General features: G+C 43.7%; 1 protein-coding gene across 1 annotated transcript in view; it reads right to left on the reverse strand.

Annotated features, from left to right (window-relative positions):
* The window catches only part of NNT (nicotinamide nucleotide transhydrogenase), an 85,667-nt gene that overhangs the window by 12,039 nt on the left and 50,966 nt on the right, over positions 1-22,662 (reverse strand). Inside the window, exons 17-19 of the mRNA XM_006139514.3 lie at positions 22,090-22,269; positions 15,591-15,750; positions 13,885-13,966 (exon numbers count right to left, since the gene is read on the reverse strand). Of these exons, the coding sequence (XP_006139576.1) occupies positions 13,885-13,966; positions 15,591-15,750; positions 22,090-22,269 (422 nt within the window). The remainder of the gene's footprint in view (positions 1-13,884; positions 13,967-15,590; positions 15,751-22,089; positions 22,270-22,662) is intronic.

Genomic DNA, 22,662 nt, shown 5'->3' on the forward strand with positions numbered 1-22,662 from the left:
GCCCCCAGCTATGGACCCAGCCTGGGGTGGCAAGGGTTGCCAGCTCTCCCAGATTAGACATAATTTACAGCAACGGAGTCCGATCGGTCTGATCTGGGAGATTTGGCAATTAGCTATAGTGTAACTGAATAGTCATGGAACCACATGAAATCTTATCTATTACACAACTATTGGATAGTCCCTAGGAGCAGGGGCAGCAGCCAGTGTGCTCCCAGCTCCATTCCTGGGAAGCCCCCTGCAACTCTGTGCTGCTGCCTCTGCTTCTGCTGCACGTGGGGTTGCACGCGAGAGCCAGTTTAAAAACCTCTCACGGACTGGCTGCTTGCCACCCTGCACTGCTGACTCTAATACTGAGGCAGCAGAGTGGAGTGCCAGGTGTTGTGTAAAACCTTTGCCAAATCCAGTATAATGTGTATATAAAACATGTAATTGTCTGTTATTGTAAGCCATGTAACTTTCAGTTATTGTGAGTTGCATAACTTTGTTACAATAACTTAAAGTTACACGATTTACAGTAAGTCATGCAATGGTTTAAATTCTTCCACTTCTTGTAAGCTTTGTAACTTCCAGCTATTGCTTATACAATCTTTAAGCTCTGTAACATTTTATCCTGTGACAAGGGAGATTGTGGGTGTGTGTATGAACGGAGAGTGAGAGTGTAAATAGAGTAATGTCTATGCCTTTGTGGAGAAGAGCCATGAGGCTATAGATTTGGAGCCAGGGCTTAGGTAGGGTCTGATCTAATCTTTGCTTGCACATGAAAAGGCAAGAAGTGGAGATGAAGAAATGAATATGCATGAGGGGAATGAGAACTGGAAGATGTGTTTGAGGGGGGGGGGGGGGCTTCTCAGTAATGGACAGAGAGGAAGAACTCAGTGTGCATGACAGGTGCCGCACAGTTCAATAAAGAGAAGAGAGCATGCAGACCACAAGTCTTACCATGAGCTTGCCAGCCTTCATTGCTGATTGCAGGCAGACCCACCGGACCCATTATGCTTGGCTTCTTCTGCTCTCTCTGTGCAACTAATAGGGTGCATAAGTGTGAGTGTAGGAATGTGCGTGCACATGTGTGCGTGAAGGAGTCCCATTCCCTTTTCACCTATTCAATGGCATTGAATAAATCAATGTAAGTGTAACACGGTTGGTTTCCAATGAAATTACGTAACAGCAGCAGCCCCTGCTGCCAGGAATCAGCCTCAGTCCACAGTGGGCCCAAGCTCGCCACGGATGGAGGCTGTTTCGCAGCGCCTTCCCCTCACCCACCCCCTCCCAACACACACCCACACCCACACCCACCCCATGCTGCTGCCTCTGATAAGAGAGCAGCGGCGTGGGGGTGGGGAGCAGGTGGCACTGCAGAGCTAGTGGGGGGGGGGGAAAAACGGCTTTTAAGCCAACTCCCCACAGCACTGGCTCCCGCCTGCCTCCCCTCGCGACTCTGTAGGAGGCAGAAATGGGGGAGAGGGAGAAGGCAGGTCCACGGGGCTGCCATGTGCAGATAGCCAAAAGCTGGCTCCCCGCACATAGTGGCTTCAGTCTGCCCCCCTTACCATCCACGCTGCTGGCTCTCTATCAGAGGCAGCAGCATGGGAGGAGAGGGACAGGCGGATCCAATGCTCATGGGAAGCCTGCTTAAAGCCAGCTCTTCATGGGCACCAGCTCCTGCTCCCCACCCAACTTCTGCCTCTGATACAGAGGGAGGGATGGAGTGCATGTAGTCAATAAGATTAACCAGTAAGTCAAGGGTTATCTGTTAATCGTGTGTGTGTGTGTGTGTGTGTGTGTGTGTGTGTGTGTACACGTACACACACATGTAGAGTGAGCCATCGATTGACGGATTTCATCTTCCACGATGCCGCTGATGAGCGACTAAACTAATCCTTGATCAGCAGAGCCCATTACAGATGTGACATAAAAAACCGCCAACTGCAGGCATACTACAGGCAGTCCCCGACTTACGCAGATCCGACTTATGTTGGATCCGCACTTACGAACGGGGCTCTCTCGCCCTGAAGCTCACAGGCAGCGATCCGCCACCTCGACCTCTGGGGCGAGAAAAGCTGCTCCCGGTGCCCCTGGTCTGCTGGAGACCGTCTTTGCTCCCCGTGTCCCTGGTCTTTGCTCCCTGTGCCGAATGCGGCTTTGCTCCCCGTGTCCCTGGTCTGCTGGGGGGGTGGGGAAGGGCACCTAGTGTCCGTCCCCCCCCCCCCAGCAGACCAGGCTTTTGTTGCCGGACCCTAGGGCAGAGCAGCTGGGGCGCTGCCGGTTGGTCCCGCAGCGCCGCTCTGGGCACTACTGGACCAACCCGGCAGCACCCCAGCTGCTCTGCCCCAGGCGTCCTGATTCAGCCGCTGCTGGTCAGTTTCAGCAGTGGCTGAATCAGGACACCTGAGGCAGAGCAGCTGGGGTGCTGCTGGGTTGGTCCAGTAGCGCCGAGGAGCGGTGCTACTGGAGCAACCCAGCAGCACCCCAGCTGCTCTGCCCCAGGCGTCCCCAAGTCAGCCGCTGATGAAACTGACCAGCGCTGACTACAGGAAGCCCGAGGCAGAGTTGCTCTGCCCCAGGCTTCCTGGAATCAGCGCTGATCAGTTTCAGCAGCAGCTGACTTGGGGACACTTGGGGTTCTTAAGTTGAATCTGTATGCAAATCAGAACTGGCAGTCAGTTTCAGCAGCGGCTGAATCTGGACGCCAGTTCCGACTTACATACAGATTCAACTTAAGAACAAACCTACAGTCCCTATCTTGTACGTATACCGGGGACTGCCTGTACATTCTTTTCAGGTCCTATGCTTTTCCTGTAATGCCTGGATACACTGACTCTAAAAGCAATGAACTCTGTGCAGTGGTTTGCCGCCAGGACAATCTGTTAATCATATAGTAGACTACACATTGACATCCCTGATCTCAACAGGTGTACAGGGGGGGTGCAATCAGTGCTACTGATTGTTAAACTTTGATTCAAGATTGGAACAGAAGTCAATTTTATTCTAGAGCTGCATAAGAAGGAAAATGAATATATTACATTCAGCTGGTAAATATTTGGGATAGTGCAGAGGACAAATACCTAGAACTAGATACAGGACAGCAAAACAAACAGTATATTAATAGCTTAAACTTTCACACCAACCACTCAGTAATATAAACCATGTGCAACAGCACAGCTGTTTCCAAACTACACCCAAACACAATGATTTTTAGTACATTAGAAGAACTCTTATTTTGAAACATATTAGAAAATCATCATTATTTTGGCAAGGAAAAAAGATTTCACAATAAAAATTCTCTTTAGTTTCTAATAAAAGTTTTTTACTTTTTGTTTGTTTGTTTTTTAAACTAAAGCTGCCTTGTAAATCCAAAACACAAAATATGCTTGAGGTTTCTATTAAATACTCCAACAGAACCTTGTTTCCTGGGCAGATCCCCCAACCAAAGTGTAAGTTGCCAAATGAATGAAGTTTCACCTTTGACCTTGTCAGTGCTGAGGGAAGAGGAAAAAATATTTTTGGTTGATGAAAGGAACTATGGTATGGACCATCATCTGTGTCAGGTTTTGACGAACAGCACCAGAAAGCATACACTGCACATTTGGAAGGTTTATGAACTGTTTACACAAAAGCTATTTGACAGGAGACATTTAAATGACTCCCAAAGGGAGTGTGTTTCTGGGAGTCTTGATGATCAGATGCACGCATGTGTGTGTATAACAGTGTGACACACACACACCCATAATCATGTAGATAAAGATTTCATATAGGCAAGATTTACACGGGGAGTAAAACTATCCACTGATCTAAAAAAGAAAGATCATACCAGTCTTCAGATGCAAAGATGAGAAGAAGCAATAGCAGACCAAGTTCTTGAAGAGATTATACTAGACAGACCTGGGGGGAAAATGACTTTTTAAAAATGTCCCATCTAAACATTGTATAGCCTTTCAGAACTATTTTTGTAGGGGATTTTAACCTGGTGATTTTACCACCCCCATCACATGCAATGGGTGTGCAGTATGCCCTGTCCACTGCACATTACAACAGCAATTCTTGAAAACTACAAGCTTTTTCAAGGGTCTAAAATACTTGCCAAATGCATTCTCCCACAAGTTTCAAAATGAACCAATTTTTTCCACTCTTTTCCATAATGGAAATATCTTAAAAAAAACAAGACACACAAACTTTATGGAAGAAAGTGAAAATTGAAAAGACAGGATTATTATTAATCATTAATTGCTTAAGAAGTCTTTCTTTCAAGTATCTCTAGTGTCAGTGCTTCAAGACCATCAGAGTTTCTCCTTAAACAAAAAAGAACTTGAAAGGAAAATGCTTTAAAAATTTCCTATTTTTCAGTCAACCACCAAAGGACTTTATACTGTGTAAACATTTATCTCTCCATGAACTTGTATGTGGTAGGCAAAGTGCATAGGCTACAAGTTCAGTCCAAAAATACAAAATTTATGGCCATGCTCTAGATTATTGGAGGGGTTGGCTCACTGCTGTACTGAAATGCAGGTTCTCTTTTTGGATCTTAAATAAGTCAGATGGTACAATTCTGGGCACAATTTTCAGTCAACATCTCCAGTTTCATAAGCATAGGCCTTCTGACAGAATTCTAAGCCCCAGGACAGAACAATCAATGGGATCCCTGTCCCCATCTCTTGTACAGAGCCACAGTCCTCCCCACCCCTACCCAGGGAAACCCCAAGCACCACCCTCCAATTAGAGGGTCAGTGGCAGCCCCATCTCCCACCTGCCCAGGGGTGCGCCTCCTACTGTCCTTCCCCTCAATTACCACCTGCACAGTTCTGACTCCCAATTGTGCTCTGCCCAGCTCAGCTCCTTCCCCTCGCTGCCCTCCAACCCTGCTCTGCCCCACACCCCCGCAGTCTTGTGCCTTGCTCAGCGACTTAACCTCTCTGCCACCCAGCTCCTTTCCCCAGTCTCCCAGACTCTATTCTCCAGCAGCTATGTGCCGTCCCCCAACCTCCTTTCTCCCAGCCATCCCTGACTATCTCTGCTCCCAATCCTGTGCTCTTTTCCTTTACAAGCCCAGTTCCTCTGCCCCTTTGGCTCTCTCCACCTTGCAGTACCCAGCCCTGTTCTACCCCCAGAGCTTGGCTCCTTCCTTCTCTTCCCCCAAGAGCCTGGTTCCCCCTTCCTCTCTCGCTCACATGGTTACAAAGTTGCTGGGATTGGTGCTATAGCCAGTCTGCCCCCTTCCCAGCGCAGCTGGGTGCTACTGTCCTGACTCTCCCTCTGTGTAGCCCTGCCCCAGCATAGTCTAGCAGGGCACACCACCTGCCCATCCACGTCTACAGGGTCGCTGGGACTTTGAAGCGTGTGCCTAGGAGCCCTGCAGCCTACCTGGGTGATGTTGAAGGGCCCAGATCTGTCAGCTACTGTTACTTTGGTAGCAGCCAGAAGATCACTATCCCTTTTAAATTGGCCAGGCTCCTGGGCAATTGCCCTCTTTGCCCTTCCTTGTCAGCAAGCCTGGATAAGCATAATCTTGTGCCCACAAATCTGTGCCCATAGGAGTTACAAGAGTTAAAAAAAAATTCATGAATACCAACCAAAAATAAAATGGAGAACTGGTCTGAAAGCAGGCCTTGTGTGGGTTTCTTCCAGAAAAAAGCCAGTCTCTGTGGCAAGTCAGAAGCAGTTGGATTCATGAAAAGTGACTGGTAGAATTGTTCACCCATGCTGATGTTTTCTGTTGTGCAAAGGGCCTTTCTCTATGTATTCTCTGCATATACATAAAATTCAACAAGTGGGACGAGGGTGACGACTAGGCTCAAGAGTTCAAACCTGCTTGTACAGATGGCTCAACATTTACAATACATTCCCATCCAGTCTTACCACCCCAGTGATATGAATGAAGGTCAAGGGAGTGCAAGCTTCTCAGAGTTACTGTTTCAGACTTGCAGAGGCAAAAAGATAGTACTGCATCTGTTACAATCAGCTCACATTTAAAATGTCGTCTTTGCAGCCCTGTTGGCTAGAAACTTTCATTTTTAAAAATGAAAGCTCAGATTCTATATGACATTGGAGCCCTATAAATACATCTAGATTGTTAGATGTTAAGCTTTCCTCTACAGTACATGCCCCATCACGAAGAAACAAAGCATTCACAAATTACAAAAGTAGACACTACGGCTACGTCTACACTGGCCCCTTTTCCAAAAGGGGCATGTTAATTTCACAGGTCGTAATAGGGAAATCCGCGGGGGATTTAAATATCCCCCGCGGCATTTAAATAAAAATGTCCGCCGCTTTTTTCCGGCTTTTAGAAAAGCCGGAAAAGAGCGTCTACACTGGCCCCGATCCTCCGGAAAAAAGCCCTTTTCCGAAGGATCTCTTATTCCTACTTTGAAGGATCTCTTATTCCTCTTTTCCGGCTTTGAAGTAGAAATAAGAGATCCTCCAGAAAAGGGCTTTTTTCCAGAGGATCGGGGCCAGTGTAGACGCTCTTTTCCGGCTTTTCTAAAAGCCGAAAAAAAGCGGCGGACATTTTTATTTAAATGCCGCAGGGGATATTTAAATCCCCCGCGGATTTCCCTATTACTACCTGTGAAATTAACATGCCCCTTTCGGAAAAGGGGCCAGTGTAGACGTAGCCTACAAGCGCTAAATTTAAGCACACGCACACAGAGTTGAACAGACTTCTGTTCGGATTCCTGGAATAACCATTTCCTGCACTAATAAAACACAATTACACAAATAATTAAAGCTATGCTGAATTTAATCTCAGTTGCCTAAAATGATATTACAGATGGAGTAGTGTTCTGTTTTTAATGCTTACTGAGGACTGAAGAACTTCAGAATTTCCAGTAAATATAGTCAACAGTGGATAAGAAAACAATACAATTGTCCTAAATACTAAACAAGCTGCAACAGGTTAAATACAAATAAGAAGTGGCTCAAAATCACATCATTATCATGTGACTCTATGGGATGTTTGTACTAAGAAAATGCATTATTCATGAACGATAAACGCAACACCCAGGAGTCAGTGGCAGGGAATCTTCCTCCAAGAGCACTTCATCCATGTAAAAATAGGATTTCTTAAATTATGCCAAAGTTGATGAGACATGGGGTGCTCTATGTAAGTTACATCTGCTTGGTGCTTATTTTAGCTTGCTCAACAATTCCCCCTCCCCCCCCATCTGAACATTTGTAGAAGTTACACACACAGGATAGCTTGCTCAACAGAGCCCAGCTTCTCCCTTCTTAATTTTCTATGTCCTCTGTTCCACATGTACAGTCTCTGTTTCCAGTATACGTACATTTGCCAATTCTCCAAAGAACACATTCCAGTTTCAAGGAGCGATGGCAATTTAAGTACAAAGGGCATGCAGATACTCTAGCACTTGTTTATTGCTCATGAAAATCTGAGTTATAAGAACATAAGCCCTGACTGTAACAGGGTTTTAACCTATCCATTTTTATTAGGGATATGAAAGACTAACCAGTAAGCATCACTTAGACCAGTAATGCTTACCAGTTCTGGTTAACCGGTAACCAGTGGATGCTGGAGCAGCTTCCTGCCTGCTGGGCTCTGCTCCAACCCCATAGTAGGCCCTCCCAAGACAGGGACTGCTACAAGCAGCCAGCTCCAGTTTGGGGCTGGAGGCAGGAGCCCCATAGGCCAAGATGGAGTGGTCCCCAGTCCATGTGCCACTTAGTCAGTTAACTGGTTAAACATTAGATCAACCTAACTTTTAACCGACTGATTATCCAAGATTTTACATCGCTAAGTTTTACAAAAAAGAGCTCCCAGCTTTTCTTCTAGAGCAGGTGTGGACAAGATACGTCTCACGAAGCCACTGGATCCAGCCCACCCTGCCAGGACCCTCAAGCACACAGCAGATGCTGGGGATAAGGGTTTTAGTATGCAGGCTGCCCTGGGCTCACAGCAGCAGCTTGGGGCCCAAGGAGAAGTGCCTCTCCATGGCCACTACAGCTGGGAGTGGGATGCATGTCCCTGGCTTGGGAATGTCCAGGTTAGTCTACCCCCTGCGCTCCACAGCCAGAGTGAGGAATGCAGCAAATTGTGCACTACCCCAGGCTCCCTGATGAAGGGGAACAGCCAGCAATATTCCCTTTTAACTTAGGCCAGGGAGGAGCCCCCCCCAGCACTCCCTAAAGGATGCATGGGAGATGGGAGTTGGCATGCCCCCAACCAGCCCCTTTAATCTTCCTGGTGACTTCTGTCTCTTTTCTGTATGGTTTTAGGAGATGCAATCCCATTCCAAGAACATCCCAATCTCCTACACAGCCAAACCCTTACCTTGGTTTAAGTTATGATAAGAGGAAGCTACCTACCAAATTTGGTGGGTCTAGCTTTTACTGTTTGTGATGGAGCGCAGATGCCCCGCCACCAGTTGGGCACTGCGGCAGGGAACCGCAGCTGCCTAACCCCGCCCCCACACCCTTGCAGCACATGCTCATGCCAAACCCCGGACAGACACTCTTTCAAATTACTTATCTAGAGAAGTAAAGCTAAAGATGGCATCCCTTAATCTGCTCAAGACAACCTTGGCATGCTTAAATAACAAAACCTAGTATCATACATGCAGCAGTTCCATTTGATTAAATCCCAACACTCAATAATCTAGGTAAATTTAAAACCTCAAGTCTACCTGTTTTACATTTCCTCCCATTTTCAAAGAAGATGAGAGCTTTGCCTTCTGTCCTGAGATCGTGAGATACTGGCACATAAGTCTTTCCAAGATATTAACCTATAATATTAGGTAAAACCAGCTGCCTAGTAACTGAAGTTTGAGGAAAATATTCAGAAGCTAATCTACATTTTTCTCACAACTGCATATTCTGCTGACTGGTAAATAAAAAGTAAAGAACCCACATCCCTATGGCATTATTCAATAGATTTAGGAAGCACACACACTTAATTTTAAAAATAATTCAATACTTGCAAGCAAATTCACATAACAGTCAACCTGCTGAACTCCTTGCCAGAGTATGTTGTGAAGGCCAGGACTATACCAGAGCTCAAAAAAAGAACTAGATAGATTCATACAGGATACAGCCCTCAATGACTATTAGCCAGGATGTGCAGGAATGTTGTCCCTACCCTCTGTATGTCAGACACTCGGAATGGACAACGGGGGGAGAAATCACTTGGGCTACGTCTACACTGGCCCCTTTTCCGGAAGGGGCATGTTAATTTCACCTATCGTAGTAGGGAAATCCGCGGGGGATTTAAATATCCCCCGCGGCATTTAAATAAAAATGTCCGCCGCTTTTTTCCGGCTTTTAAAAAAGCCGGAAAAGAGCGTCTACACTGGCCCCGATCCTCCGGAAAAAGCGCCCTTTTCCGGAGGCTCTTATTCCTACTTCGAAGTAGGAATAAGAGCCTCCGGAAAAGGGCGCTTTTTCCGGAGGATCGGGGCCAGTGTAGACGCTCTTTTCCGGCTTTTTTAAAAGCCGGAAAAAAGCGGCGGACATTTTTATTTAAATGCCGCGGGGGATATTTAAATCCCCCGCGGATTTCCCTACTACGATAGGTGAAATTAACATGCCCCTTCCGGAAAAGGGGCCAGTGTAGACGTAGCCTCTATGATTACTTGTTCTGTTCATTCCCTCTGGGCTACCTAGTATTGGCCAATGTCAAAAGACAGGACACTGAGCTGGATAGACCTTTGGTCTGACTCAATATGGCCATTCTTATGTTCTTAACTTCCTTACCTTGCTGTAATCATTTACTCTTGTAACTTGTGCAGGAATTTTAAATATACATATTCTACAAGAATAGTTGAAAAGGTCACACAGCTAATATACCATGGCCAAAATGTAATGAATCTCAACATATAAATCTAGAAGATCGGAGGATGGTATTCAATATGCTATGTATCTGAGCATTTCTGTATTTTAAACACATCTTTATATTATATATGAGGCTACAATTCTATGGATGAATGATTAGGGTTTGTCTACAATGAATTTAATTCAGATTAAGGTAGGGTGTGAATTTAAAGTGGACTAGCTATTCCTGATTAACTCCTTATGTGGATGATTTTACTGTAGATGAAGGGTGCCTTTTTCTGAATTCACTTGATCCACTTTTGAAGTGCATTAAAATAATCCAGAATCAAGCCCTTACATGCATTGTAGCAAATCATTCAAGAGGTATGGTAAATGGAGAAGCTTCAGTGACAGTTCTCCTAATATCACTAAGGCACCAGCAGAGAATAAAACTACTTGAAGATCAAGTATCTTCCCTCAGCTTTGGGAACCTTCCAGTCTGACATTTTTGTAGCTCCACCAGTCAATACTAACAAAGAAAAAGCCAACAGGAAGGTTGAATAACATATAATTTTCTTACCTGATTCTACTAATACATTTAATATGTGATCTGCTGCAAGAGTATTTCAAGTCAGTGATGATGTTAGCAATGCATTTTAATAACAAAAGCACACTTAAGTTTCCAATCCTGCCTGTATTACTGAATTTAAGGTCTAGTCATAAAATGTTATACATCAGGTTATACAATCTAGGCTCTTCACTGAGCATGTTATGGCTCTAGGAAAATTAAGGAAACAGTGTCTCTGAATCAAACATGAGCCATGAAGCAAAAAAAAGACCATATGACAGATGCAATTTCTCTTGGCACAGCATGGACAAAAACTGATGACAATCGTATGTCCATGCTGGCACTTTTCCATGGCGGATGTGAGAGTGTGTCACTGCATCTGGATGCTGAGCATGCTTGGGTCCCGAGGCACTTCAGACCTACTGAACCCAGAGGGACAGCAGCTGCACTCAATGAACACTGTGGGAGCTCCACAAAGTGATGAAAGGCCTAAATTACCACAAACTGTAAATACAGACTTATTTCATTAAAATACTAGGTAACCACTGTAGCAATCTTTTCCTGAAATTGACTCACTTTAAATATAATCCAGTTACTTCACAAAGGTTCATTCATATTTCTCCCATGGAAAGCTGACATACAAGGTGAAATCAATAATACTTTATATGATCATGAAAAAAATGAAGCTAGCCCACACAGAAGCTATAAAAAGTAAAAAAAAAAAAAAAAAAAAAAAAAAAAAAGGAACAGGAACAGGATGTTGTCATCACATTACCCAAATGAGGTTCTTTTGTTACATGCCTAATGGGCCTTCAGTGTCTTTAACAGAATTCAGCTATGCAAACAGATTCCCAAATGGTGAGAAAATAAAGGATGAAAAGAATTGCCATAGGAAAGAGACATTAGGCCTTGTTCGGCTTTTCTACATATGGAATAAACCGCTACACAGAAGTATATTATTTTGGGCAATTGCTAATGAACAATTTTACTAACCAGTGCTATTATCCATCAAATTATATACTACAAACACTGTAAGGCACTATCAGCATCATTTCTATGAAAATGGAAAAGGAGAAAGAAAAAAACCACACAAATTCCTAGAATACTGACTCCAAAGCTGAGTTACTATATATTTAAAATAAACACAAAGAAATTAGAGAATGAGATTGGCTAACCAAAATCTGTCAGAATCTTTTTTTTAAGTGACAACTGAGACTGGACTAATTTCAGATATTAAGTTACTATAAATTAAAAATAGTTTCCAAAAAAAATTAGCAATGAAGACACGGCAGGTACTGAAAACATTAGAAAGCTAAGTTTTGTGAGGAAGGAAGGAGGAAAGGACTGAAGTTTCCCTGTCAACTTCACTGTGAATTTCTTACCATTTTGTAACATTCTATTGAGGTAAATTCTGTAGAGTTTAACATTTGTTTTAGAGTTCCAACAGCCTTCACCTGCAGAGCTAGAGAGTTGATGTAAGGTATCATCCAACTTGCAATGGTAACTATAGGATAAGAAATCCTGCCTTCCAATTTTAAGACTGGATACAATAGCAACAAAAGCCCATCTCTTCAGAAAGTAGCCAGTGCCTGGGATGTAAAATGACTCCCTGTCATTTTGGAAAGTCCAATGGTGAGCTGCCAAAGGACTAGAGGGCTCAGGCAAAGCTCTCAGCATATCCTTGCAAGTTATGGTCTGTTCACGGACAACAGAAACAAGATCCTGTGAGGACTTTCAGGATTATGCCAGACCAGAGAGCTAATCTTCAGAGAGAACTGCCTGATATTGCTTACATCAGGATTAGAGATTCTCGAGAAATATTTTGCCACAATTTGGAGCAGGCTCTACCACTTCACTGTTAGACATGGTGCTCCTGAAAGATCTCCAACAGCCCTTACTGGTTCATATGCTTTTCCTGCCCCAAAGTCTCTTAAGGGCTCGAGTGTCTGCAAGGCTGTCAGCACTTATGCATTTAAGAAAGAATTTGCCATCAAGTATAGGTTGGACCTCCCTTGTCCAGCACCCTCAGGACTTGACCCATCCCAAATGAAGCAATTTGCCAGATCAGGAGAGGTCCCCTGCCACCAGCCTCCCAAGATGCTCCCCCTTCCTGCTGCTGGCTCTGTTCTAGCCCCACTGCCACTGGCTCCAGCCTGACTCCATTTCTCCCTCACCCAATTTGGAATCCCCAGGGATGGGGCTTGCTGGCTGCCCTGCTTTTGCTACACTCCGCCAGGGATCCCCAGAATGAGTCTTGCCATCTGCCCCAATTCTCTCCCCCCCAACTGGGAATCCCTGGAGACGAGGCTTGCGGGCTGCCCCATCTCTGCTGTGCTCCTCTGGGGATCCCCGGGGACGGGGCTTTTGGGCTGCCCTGCTTTTTCCAGTAGCTGACGTGCTACTGTCCTGCCAGTCAGGGCTCCCAAGGGATGGGGCTTACCAGTCCCACTGGCGGGGGCTTCCAGGGGACAGAGCTCCCAGCCAGTTCGCATTCCTGGGTGCCGGCTCTCTCTGATCCAGCAACATCCATGGTCTATGCCAGAGAGATTTCAGAGGTTCAACCTGTTCTTTGCAGTTTTCTTTTTTACTACCATTTTAGTGTAAATAAAACAACTCAAGGTGAGCCACCCACTTCCTGTGTTTTTACTGGCTATTACTGTGCATTTTATTGGCTCCTGAGAGGGTAAGCATTGATTCCATTAGTATAAATCAGTTACTCTGGATTTCATGGCTTAGTTTCCTGAGGGAAATAAAGCTCATAACCATGCTATGAAGATTGATGCCTTAGGGGGAGGTACCTTAACATCCTTCCATCTGTTATTGGACTGATTTCTCCTGGCATTCCTTTCCCCTTCTCTTCGCCTCCTCCCTAAAGTTCCATGACAGCCATGTCCCCTCCTACTTTAAATCTCCCCAGAAAACAGAGTAACAGTGCAATAAGAATGGGGACTGATTCCCTATGAGGGAGGTAATCTTTTAGGAAACAGGAAAGACTTGAACTGGACCCAGTATTATATTTCACTGAAGCAGTGATTCCTGCACAGAAGAAGTCTTCTCCCTGTGTTGTGTCTTTCGAAAATTCAACGACAATCCTTTGACAGATACTCCCAAGGGAAATGGAACAAATAAAAAAGAGATTCTGCTTTCCAAAGATGTAATGACACTTATATTGAGCAGCAGCAGTAAATAGTTTAAAAGAGTGTTGTAACCATTGGAAAGGATAGGTACCACCATGACAGAGCACACAAAGCAGTACTAAGCTTAAAAAAAGACAATGGTTAATGCTGTACCCAAATTCCAAGTTAACTGCTGACAAAAGTGGACGCAACTCCATTGAAAACAGTGAGTGGCACCATTATCTGTTTAATCAAACAGTACCATGAAATTATTAAATGTTTTGATAAGATTAAAACATTCCTCTTATTAGCTTGTTCTCAGATATCGGCACAAGCATCACTGGTGACAGCTAAAAAAGGCAAACTTCTATGGAGTATTCATACAATGAAAAATCCTGTCTGTCATGTCTCTCTCTCTACACTCATACAAAAGCTATTTACCTGACATGTTTGCCTTGTTCTTTCAGCATCTTCACCAGGTCAGCTATGGGGTACTGAGCTTTCGCTGCACACAGACCATAACCTGAAAGATAAGTTAAACAATTGTTTCTCCAGTTCAAATTAGGAAGTTGTTTCCTTTCCCTTTCACGTGCATCAGAAGCTCTAACCATAAAAAACGGCACTAAAACATCACTAACACATGAGCATTTCAGGACAACCAATTTTCTTCTTCGTTTTTGCTCTCCGCTCAACTGCATTTAGGATATCAATACATCTGTTTGGACTATTAATCTATTTTAACTAAACCTACATCCTGTTTTGTCGTAACGGAACAGGAGACTTCACACTATCATAGCCAAAAACTGGTTCAGAAGTTATTGTTACACTTCCAAACTTGTACCTTCCACCAAATTGAGGATATCTACAATACAAATCTATGATAGGATACAGCCTGTAGCGATATATAGCCACTCTTATTCTTTTACTTTCATTAACTTTGCCCAGAAGTAATCCATGGAAGGAACAGGTATTATCCTTAAAACCCTCAAGAGCAGAAACGGTAAGCAGCAGTCTTCAGGTACCAACCATAGCAACAAATGGCAAAACACCAAAATAATACACCTTTTTGCCTTGTTTGAAGCAGAGGTAACTCATATGAAACAGTGTATTTGCTTATATTGGCTTGCAAAAATGGATATGAATGCTGCTGGGGTTTTATACATTAAATAGTAAAATCCTGTCCAGTGCAGAAATTGACATCGTGTATTTTAATGAAACCATATTTCCAACTTTTCCTAAAAAGGATACTCTGCTATAGAAGTGTATAATTTTTTTTTCCAAACACAAAGTTTTTACAAAACCAATGAGAAGTAAAGTGTTTTCAGGATTTTTATTGTGTGTCAGTAGTTGGAGTTAAATCTTCATCAGAAGTCCCAATAGAACACTGACCTAGTGGAGAAGAACCACAAAATCTTCTACTATTTTAATAATCCAAAGTAGAGAAACTGTATTACTATTACTGGCTGTATTATGGTACTGCCTAAAAGCCCCAACCAAGATTATAAACTCTATTGTGCTAAGTGTTGGCGGTGTGTACGTGTTCACTCACACTCATACCAGAACACAGCTCCAGACCATAAGGCTATCTACACTGCCCCTTCTTGCGCAAACAAATATGCAAATGAGGCAAAGAATGGAATATCACTGCACCTCATTTGCATAATTAATGAGGCTCTGTTTTCACACAAAAACCCCTTCTTGCACAAGAGTCGTTCTTCCTCTTTTTTTCAGGAAGAATGGCTCTTGCTCAAGAGGGTTTTTTTGCGCAAAAAGGCAAAAGCCTCTCGTGCATAATTGATGAGACTCTGTTTTTGTGCATTAGGTGTGGCGATATTCCATGCTTTGCCTCATTTGCATTTTTTTTTTGCCCAAGAGCGGGCAGTGTAGACATAGCCTAAGAGTATACTTAGCTTATTTCGTTCACAAAGGTTAGGAAGAGACACCAAGATACACAAAACTGAGTGACTTGCCCAAGGATGCTACACAGTTGGTCAGTGGCCAAGTTGGGATTAGAACCAAAAAAGACTACTGACTCCAAGTTTAGTACCTTAAATCACTAATTCACAATCATAAGAGGAATCTGTGTGAATCATGAAGATTTATAAACTATGCCCCATCTAACAACATCCACTGACTCCACTTCTTACCTGGAGTAATAATAATGCTATTGGCCTCCTTTATCATTTCAACTGCATTGTCCAAGTTGACTTCTGTGTGAGTACCAGTAATTTCCATAGGTTTCCCACCAGCTGTTGAAGTGGTACCATAGCCACCAAGTATGACATTAGCAAGAGAACGATTCATGGCCTGAAAAACAAGGGGTTTGGACCAGTTGATCACTAGTTCCAAGGACAACAGAAAAATATTTTCATTAAGCAAAATTTCTTCTATATCATATTTTTCTGAAAATATGCTTTTAAAAAAAATTGCACAAAATTTAAAACATTTCAAACAAAACATTAACATTTCAATGATAAAGGGGATCTGGGAGGTTGGAATGATGGAAGTTCTGAAAAAGACATTCCTGGATTTTGTCCAACTCTCCTTGTAACCACAGTATCTCAAAACCATAGTATGACAATTAACTGGCCTTTATGAGCGGCCCTATATGCTGCCACCACAGCTTCAAGCTGAAAAATAAAATAAAGCAAAATATACAAATAAAGCTAATCAAATGCTGACTCAAACAATGGTTTAGGGGACTGAAACCAGATACTGGCAGACCACCAAAAAGAATTCTAAAAGCAAGAGTTCTCAGCTGAAAAAGCTACTTTTCCTGAAAATTCAGTTCCATGGACTGACAACAGGAACACTTAAGCAGACATTAACTTTCTAATAGCGGGGGTCCCAAAATATTCAGGTACTACTAGAAAATAGGCAAAATTTGTTGTAATTACAGTCTAACAAACTTTAAAGGGAAATAAAAAGGAAATAATTTGGCTGTTACATTAAGAGTATATGCACCGTGTCAAGTTATAACCCTGAGTAAATCTTTTAAGAAGAACAGATGTAGATCAGGAAACATGCAAATGAGAAGAAAACCCACAAAAAAGCATACCGTTTCAAATTAAGCATTTAAACAGTATCATCTGCCACAGCCTTTAAAGAAGTCCCACTCTAGAGTATTCAAACACCTACTGGAAGTTTCTGACAAGAATGCCATTAAAAATCTGGTTGGTGGTGCAGCACAGAGTCAGAGATAAGGCAGGCTCCCCAATGCTCCCAGAAGCAGACACTAGGTCCCTGTATCCTCCAGGTTCAGTGAGGCTCTGTGCATTGCCCCTGCTCCAAGTCCCAGCTATGCAGCTCCCATTGGCTGGGAACAACCACCAATTGAAGCTGCAGGGGCAGTGCCTGCAGGTGCAGCATGTGGACCCTCCCTCGCCAACCAACCACATGCCTAAAGACCCCAAGGACCGGATAGCTGCTTCCTAGGAGCAGGGGTAAGCCCTGCCAGGACTCCACATCTTGGTCTTCATCCTGCACCCCAACTCCTGTCCCAAGTCCTCTCCTTCACCCCCAAACCTCTCATCTTGAGTCCTACCCCAGAGTCCACACTCCCTGTGCACCCAATCCTGTACCCCAGCCAGTCCAGAGCCCCCTCCTGTACCCTTAACCTCTCATCCTTAGCACCACCACAAAGCCTGCACCCCAGAACACCCACCTGCACTTCCCCAGACCAATGAAAGCAAGTTAGTGTGGAGAACAGTGAGCAATGCAGGGAGAGAGGATGGAAATAACAGGGGTTGCAAGGAGCAGCTGGGCCTGAGGAAAGAGGGCAGAACAGGAGTGTTCCACTTTGTGTGAATTGAAAATTGACAAGATTAGGCAGAAAAATAAAAATAATAAAGGGAAAAAGGATGTTGCAAGTGGAAGGCCTTTGTTCACATGTGAGATGGTAACAGCATTTTGGACATCATGAGGACACAGGATGGGCCTGATCTAAAGCCCATTCAAGCCAATGGCAGTCCTTCCCTTGACTTAAATGGACATTGGATCAGGCCCACTCTTAGACCTATAAGTAGAACATGATTGTGGATATATACTATGATGCTTTAATACCTCCCCTATTTCAAAGGGAGAAGAGACACAGAGAACTTACTTGCAATTGTACTATAGTGGCTAATTGCCCTGTAATGTGGTTTGAAAAGAGGAAGATGCGCCCAACAAAATTCAGCTAACTTACAGACACAGGGGATGATCCTGTCAGATGCAGAGCAATCTCCAATCTCACTGAAAATTGTGTATTAGAAGGGGGAGTGGGGAGGAGGAAGCAGCAGCTCCCTAAACTTAAACAAACCAACACCAAAAACTTGCACTTGTACTTTTCTGGGAAGGTCTTTACAAGAGAAGTTAAAGGAAAGAGATAACTTACTGTGCAAGACCACCACAAAATCAGAAATGAAAACAGTGCCCTAAGATATTACTAGAATAGCTAAGTCTTTTTAGGGATGTAAGAGTTTAACCAGTTAACCAATAAGCTGATGCTTACTGGTTCCAGTTAACAGTTAAACTCCTAGAGGGGCAGGAGCTTTCAGGGCTGGGAGCACCAGAAGTCCATGGGGGTTGCGACCATGTAACCAGTGGTTACACATTTTAAAAAATGTCTTACGAGTTTCCACATCCCTAGTGACTAATCAGTCTGTCCACCTATACGTGCAAACCAAAAGCATATGAGAAGGGGATTCTTATCAACAAAGCAGACAATAGGCCTATCTTAAGGTTGCAAAGAAAAACAAAACAATTCAAGTAACAAGAAGCCTCTAAGGGAGGGATGGGCAATAATTTTTTGCCGGGGCCACTTCAGAAATTTTTGAAGTGGCCCCAGGATGCACCAGAAGGAGTGGGGTCAGGATACTTCCCAGCTTCTCCACCTATAGACCATGATTGGGTCTGGGGATGGTGAAGCACCTTTACCCCCCCTCCCAAAAGGTCCGCCCTATGCACCATGCCCCTGGCGGTAGGAGGAGACTTTGTGCACTCCCCCTTCTGCCCCCAAGCCAATCAGGGCCTGTGGGCAGAGGAGCATGTGAAGCCTCCTCCTGCCCTCCCAGGAGCACTTGACGCTTCTAAATGCCACATGCTCCTTGCAGGGCGGGACGGAGGAAACTTAGCATGCTCTCCCCACCCCCAGGCCAATCAGGGTTTGGGGGCAAGGAGAAGCGCACAAAGTTTCCTCCACCCTGTCAGGAGTCTGCAGTGCTTAGATGTGCCACATGCTCCTGGCAGGGCAGTAGGAGACTATGCTCACCCCCCCCCCCCCCACCCAACCCCATCCCCTGGCCCTAATTGGCCTCGGAGGGGAAGATGGGAGAGATCAGCGGGGCCTCTGCAAGCCAGATCAACCTGCTTGGCAGGCCAGATCAGGCTCATGGAGGCCCTTTTGTCCACCCCAGCTCTAAGGTATTTTTCTTTTTTTGGTTTAAGGTTAAAACTCTGTCCTTAACTCACCCAAGTCTAAGACAACAGGGAAAGTCAAGAAGATTTATCTATGAATGTCTTATAAAAGCTTTGAGATTATTGGAATGTTTTTTGAGATTAAGTTAATTTAAATAATCTATTTTGTGATTAAAATTCTGGAAAACGAATCTTCAACTATTAAGACATTTCTACAAACACCTCTTCATCTGCAACAGATAAGTTTCAATAAATATATTATTTCGGATAGAAGGTCACATTGACAAGAATGTTGTTTCACTGGCACAGATCGAGTAACATTTGCATTATAGGAGTTTATATCCTCTTAAAGCTGACTGCCTACTAGTTTCTTTTTCATTAAGAGCTTGCTGAAGAATACAATCTGTTCAGGCCCATGGATTTAAGTAATGTATTTAAAGTGACATTTTGGAAGGCAGTTCATACTATGACATGAAGTCTGTTACTTACAAGAGGTTAGGAAATGGCCACCTGATGAAAAATGCCACCACATTATTGTGTTTATTGAAACTTCAGCAGCTCAGTTGCAGTTATGCTGATTGTTATCTGGACGGGGCTAAAAAACAGCACTAGAGTCACTGAGCATCATCTTAAAAGCTAAACTTTCCTAAAAGTTTGCAAATATAAGACATCCAGAAAATTTACCCAGCATTCTTTGGGTCCTTAACTCAATTAATTTTTGTTTTTTGGAAAATGAAATGAAAATGCACATGCTTCATTTAAATCATTGTTCTGGGGTGGGGATGAGGGGTTCAGTATACAGGTTGTCCCCCGGGAGGAGAAGACTACCCCACCCCTCGCTCACTGCAGTAGCGTGGGGCCAAGTAAGAAGTGCCTCTTCATAGCCACTGCTCCTGGACCCAGCTAAAGCTGGGTCCAGGAGCTACCTCTGCTGTGGTTCTGCAGTGTGAATGTAGCAGAAGCCAGGCTGCCTGCGTACCCAGCTCTTACTACCTTTAAACTGTAGAGCCACAGCAGGGGTAGCACCCTTCTTCCCTTATCAACTAATCATGTAGATGATACAGTTATATCGACTACACGATTACTCGCCTATTAACATCCTTAAAGAAATCCCAACCCAGGCACATCCCATTTACCTGGCACAACCACACCCTTTCCTTGCTTTTATTTAACTCACAGAGGAAGCTGAATATCAAATTTGGTAGTCCTGGCTCTTACCCTTTGGGACTATTTTTTGGACAGACGCATTCTCTCAAATATATACTATATAGGTAGAAGATTGCCCCCACCGTCCAAACTCCACTATATTCAGACTTGATCAGGCCATACATACTACTGTACAGGGACAGTCCTAACCAAGTGGCAGCCCTAGGCAACCTTCCAGCTCACCTGGAGGGTTGCAAGATGGTTTCCAAAAAAATAAATAAATACATATATATACACACACACACACACACACACACACACACACACACACACACACACACACATATACACACACACAGGGCTTGCTGAACCGCAACGAGCCCTGCTCGCCAGCTGCGCTGTCCGGTGATCTGCGCATGAACAGATCGCCTGAACCCAGCTCTTCTGGGTTGCAATCTACTTGATTGCATTATCTGTCGAGCCGTGTGTGTGTGCGTGTGTGTGCAAGAAGAATTTGTCAAGCAAAAAAAAAAAAAGAGGGTCAGGGAGTAACCAATGAAACCTGAGGAAAGGATTTGGGAGGTTAGGCCGAAATGTGGTCATGGCCTGCCCTTAAGACTGGCTCTGTTGGCAGCCCCTTCAAAATGACAGCCCCAGGCGACCGCCCAGCTCACCCACCCCTAAGACCGGATCTGCTACTGTATAGCTATTCAGTTACAATCCTACATTTCCCATTTCTGCTGTCTCTTGTAAACACAAGATGCAAGTGTCTCAGCACTTCGGCCTGGTCTATACACTACAACTGAAGATCAACCGAATGTATGCAACTCCAGCTATGTTAATTACGAATTGGAGTCGACATATCTTAAACTGAGCTTCTGCACCATCCACACAGTGGGAGGCCGACATGAGCAAATTCTCCCTTCGGTCTCTCTTACTTGTGAGGAACAGGAGTACTGATGCTGACAGGGGCACCCCTTGAGTTAGATAGAAAGATCCATTAAATCAGTCTAACTTTAAAAATGAAAAGAAGATGAAGAAAAAAACACTAGTGTGAAAGTATTCCAGGAGCACAGATATTAAAATATGATTACACACATCAGACTAAACTTAAACCCTTAATGTTATTACAGTGCAGATTTGTCATTAGACTAATGTGCATTTGCTGCCATCCAGTGGAGATTCAAATTCATGGAACTCTGAACAAACCTGTAGATTACTAACTCAAATGGTAAGTAAAGACATCATCAATACAAATCTCTCTTTCTTTACAAAACCTGTGTGTGAGAATCACAGAAGAATTCACTTGTGAAAATGGGTTTTCCCATTAAAAGGAAACAGGCAGGCAAGTCTCAGCCTCATCTATATTGCTAATGGATAAAGATTACAAAGATGTTCAAGTCTGAGGAGTCAGCCTACTTATATATTCATGACATGATCTTTAGCCCACTGAAGTCAGTGGAATGACTCCCTGAATTCAATGGATTTTGTATCAGACTTTAGTGCTCCAGTTCTACAGAGCATTTACGAGCATGCTTAAAATTGCACTGAGTCACTGGGAATTAAAAACAGAGTCTGATGTACTTTGTTGACTAGAGAAGGGTTGTGGAATTGGGACTTTATAAAAGAGAAGTGTTTTAGAACTGCAGAAGAGTCAGGCACCTAGGGATGTAAAATCCCAGTTAATCAGTTAACCAGCTAACACTTAGGTCTAACTGGTTAAGCAGGGACCCATGTGGGGGGCTGCAAACTGCCGATTCCCACAGTGCTGGAGCAGTCCTTCCCGTAAGGCAAGCTGTGCGGGAGCTCCCAGGTATCAGCTAATGGTACCGGGTAAGCATCACCATTAAGGCTGATGCTTACCCAGTCACATCCTTAGTTTAACCTTCAAATCACTTCTACTTTCACAAAAGGTTCAAGCTGTCCAGCCCGATACTTTAAATTAAGAAATGAAAACATCCATCAATCTCTTAACCAGCATTAATGGGTTAAAGCAGTTTTGCCTCTTATCCCTTCCCCACCCAGTATAGATTCCAAGTGTTGCTCCCCAGTTGTTTTGCAATACAACTTCATATACAAACACAGTTTCTATTTAATTCTTACCACACACATGATGTAAGAGAGGATGGCACCAGAGGAACCAATGAGAGCACCAACAATGGTCAGCAAGTTGTTGTTGAGCAGGAAGCCTTCAGCACACAGAGCCCATCCAGAGTAACTGTTCAGTACAGTAATGACTACTGGCATATCAGCACCTCCTATAGCTGCTGTTAAAGTGACACCCTGAAGATGTAAAATAAATAAATAAATAAATAAATAAATACACACACACACACACTCACTCACTCTAGTATCGTCTTACAAAACGTAAGCATCACAGAATTGTTAGTGTTGCTGCAGATATTTACTAAAAATGATTTGATCCACACACCCAACTACGTTCTATGTATAAGAGATTAATAAGAGATTAATATATAGCATTTATAATAATTTCTGCCTTCAAAGATCAGACAGCTAACACACATTAGCAGTTTCAGAAATAAGATTTTTGTTAACACTGATCTTGATAAAAAATAAAGAAACTGTGCTTTAGAAGTACTAAGATAAGAAATATGATCATTAAGAGAAAAGAGAGACTTGAAGACCCATAAATATGCTTAATATCATTAAACTGGT

The sequence above is a fragment of the Pelodiscus sinensis genome, chromosome 6, assembly GCF_049634645.1.
Source record: "Pelodiscus sinensis isolate JC-2024 chromosome 6, ASM4963464v1, whole genome shotgun sequence".
Lineage (NCBI taxonomy): Eukaryota > Metazoa > Chordata > Testudines > Trionychidae > Pelodiscus > Pelodiscus sinensis.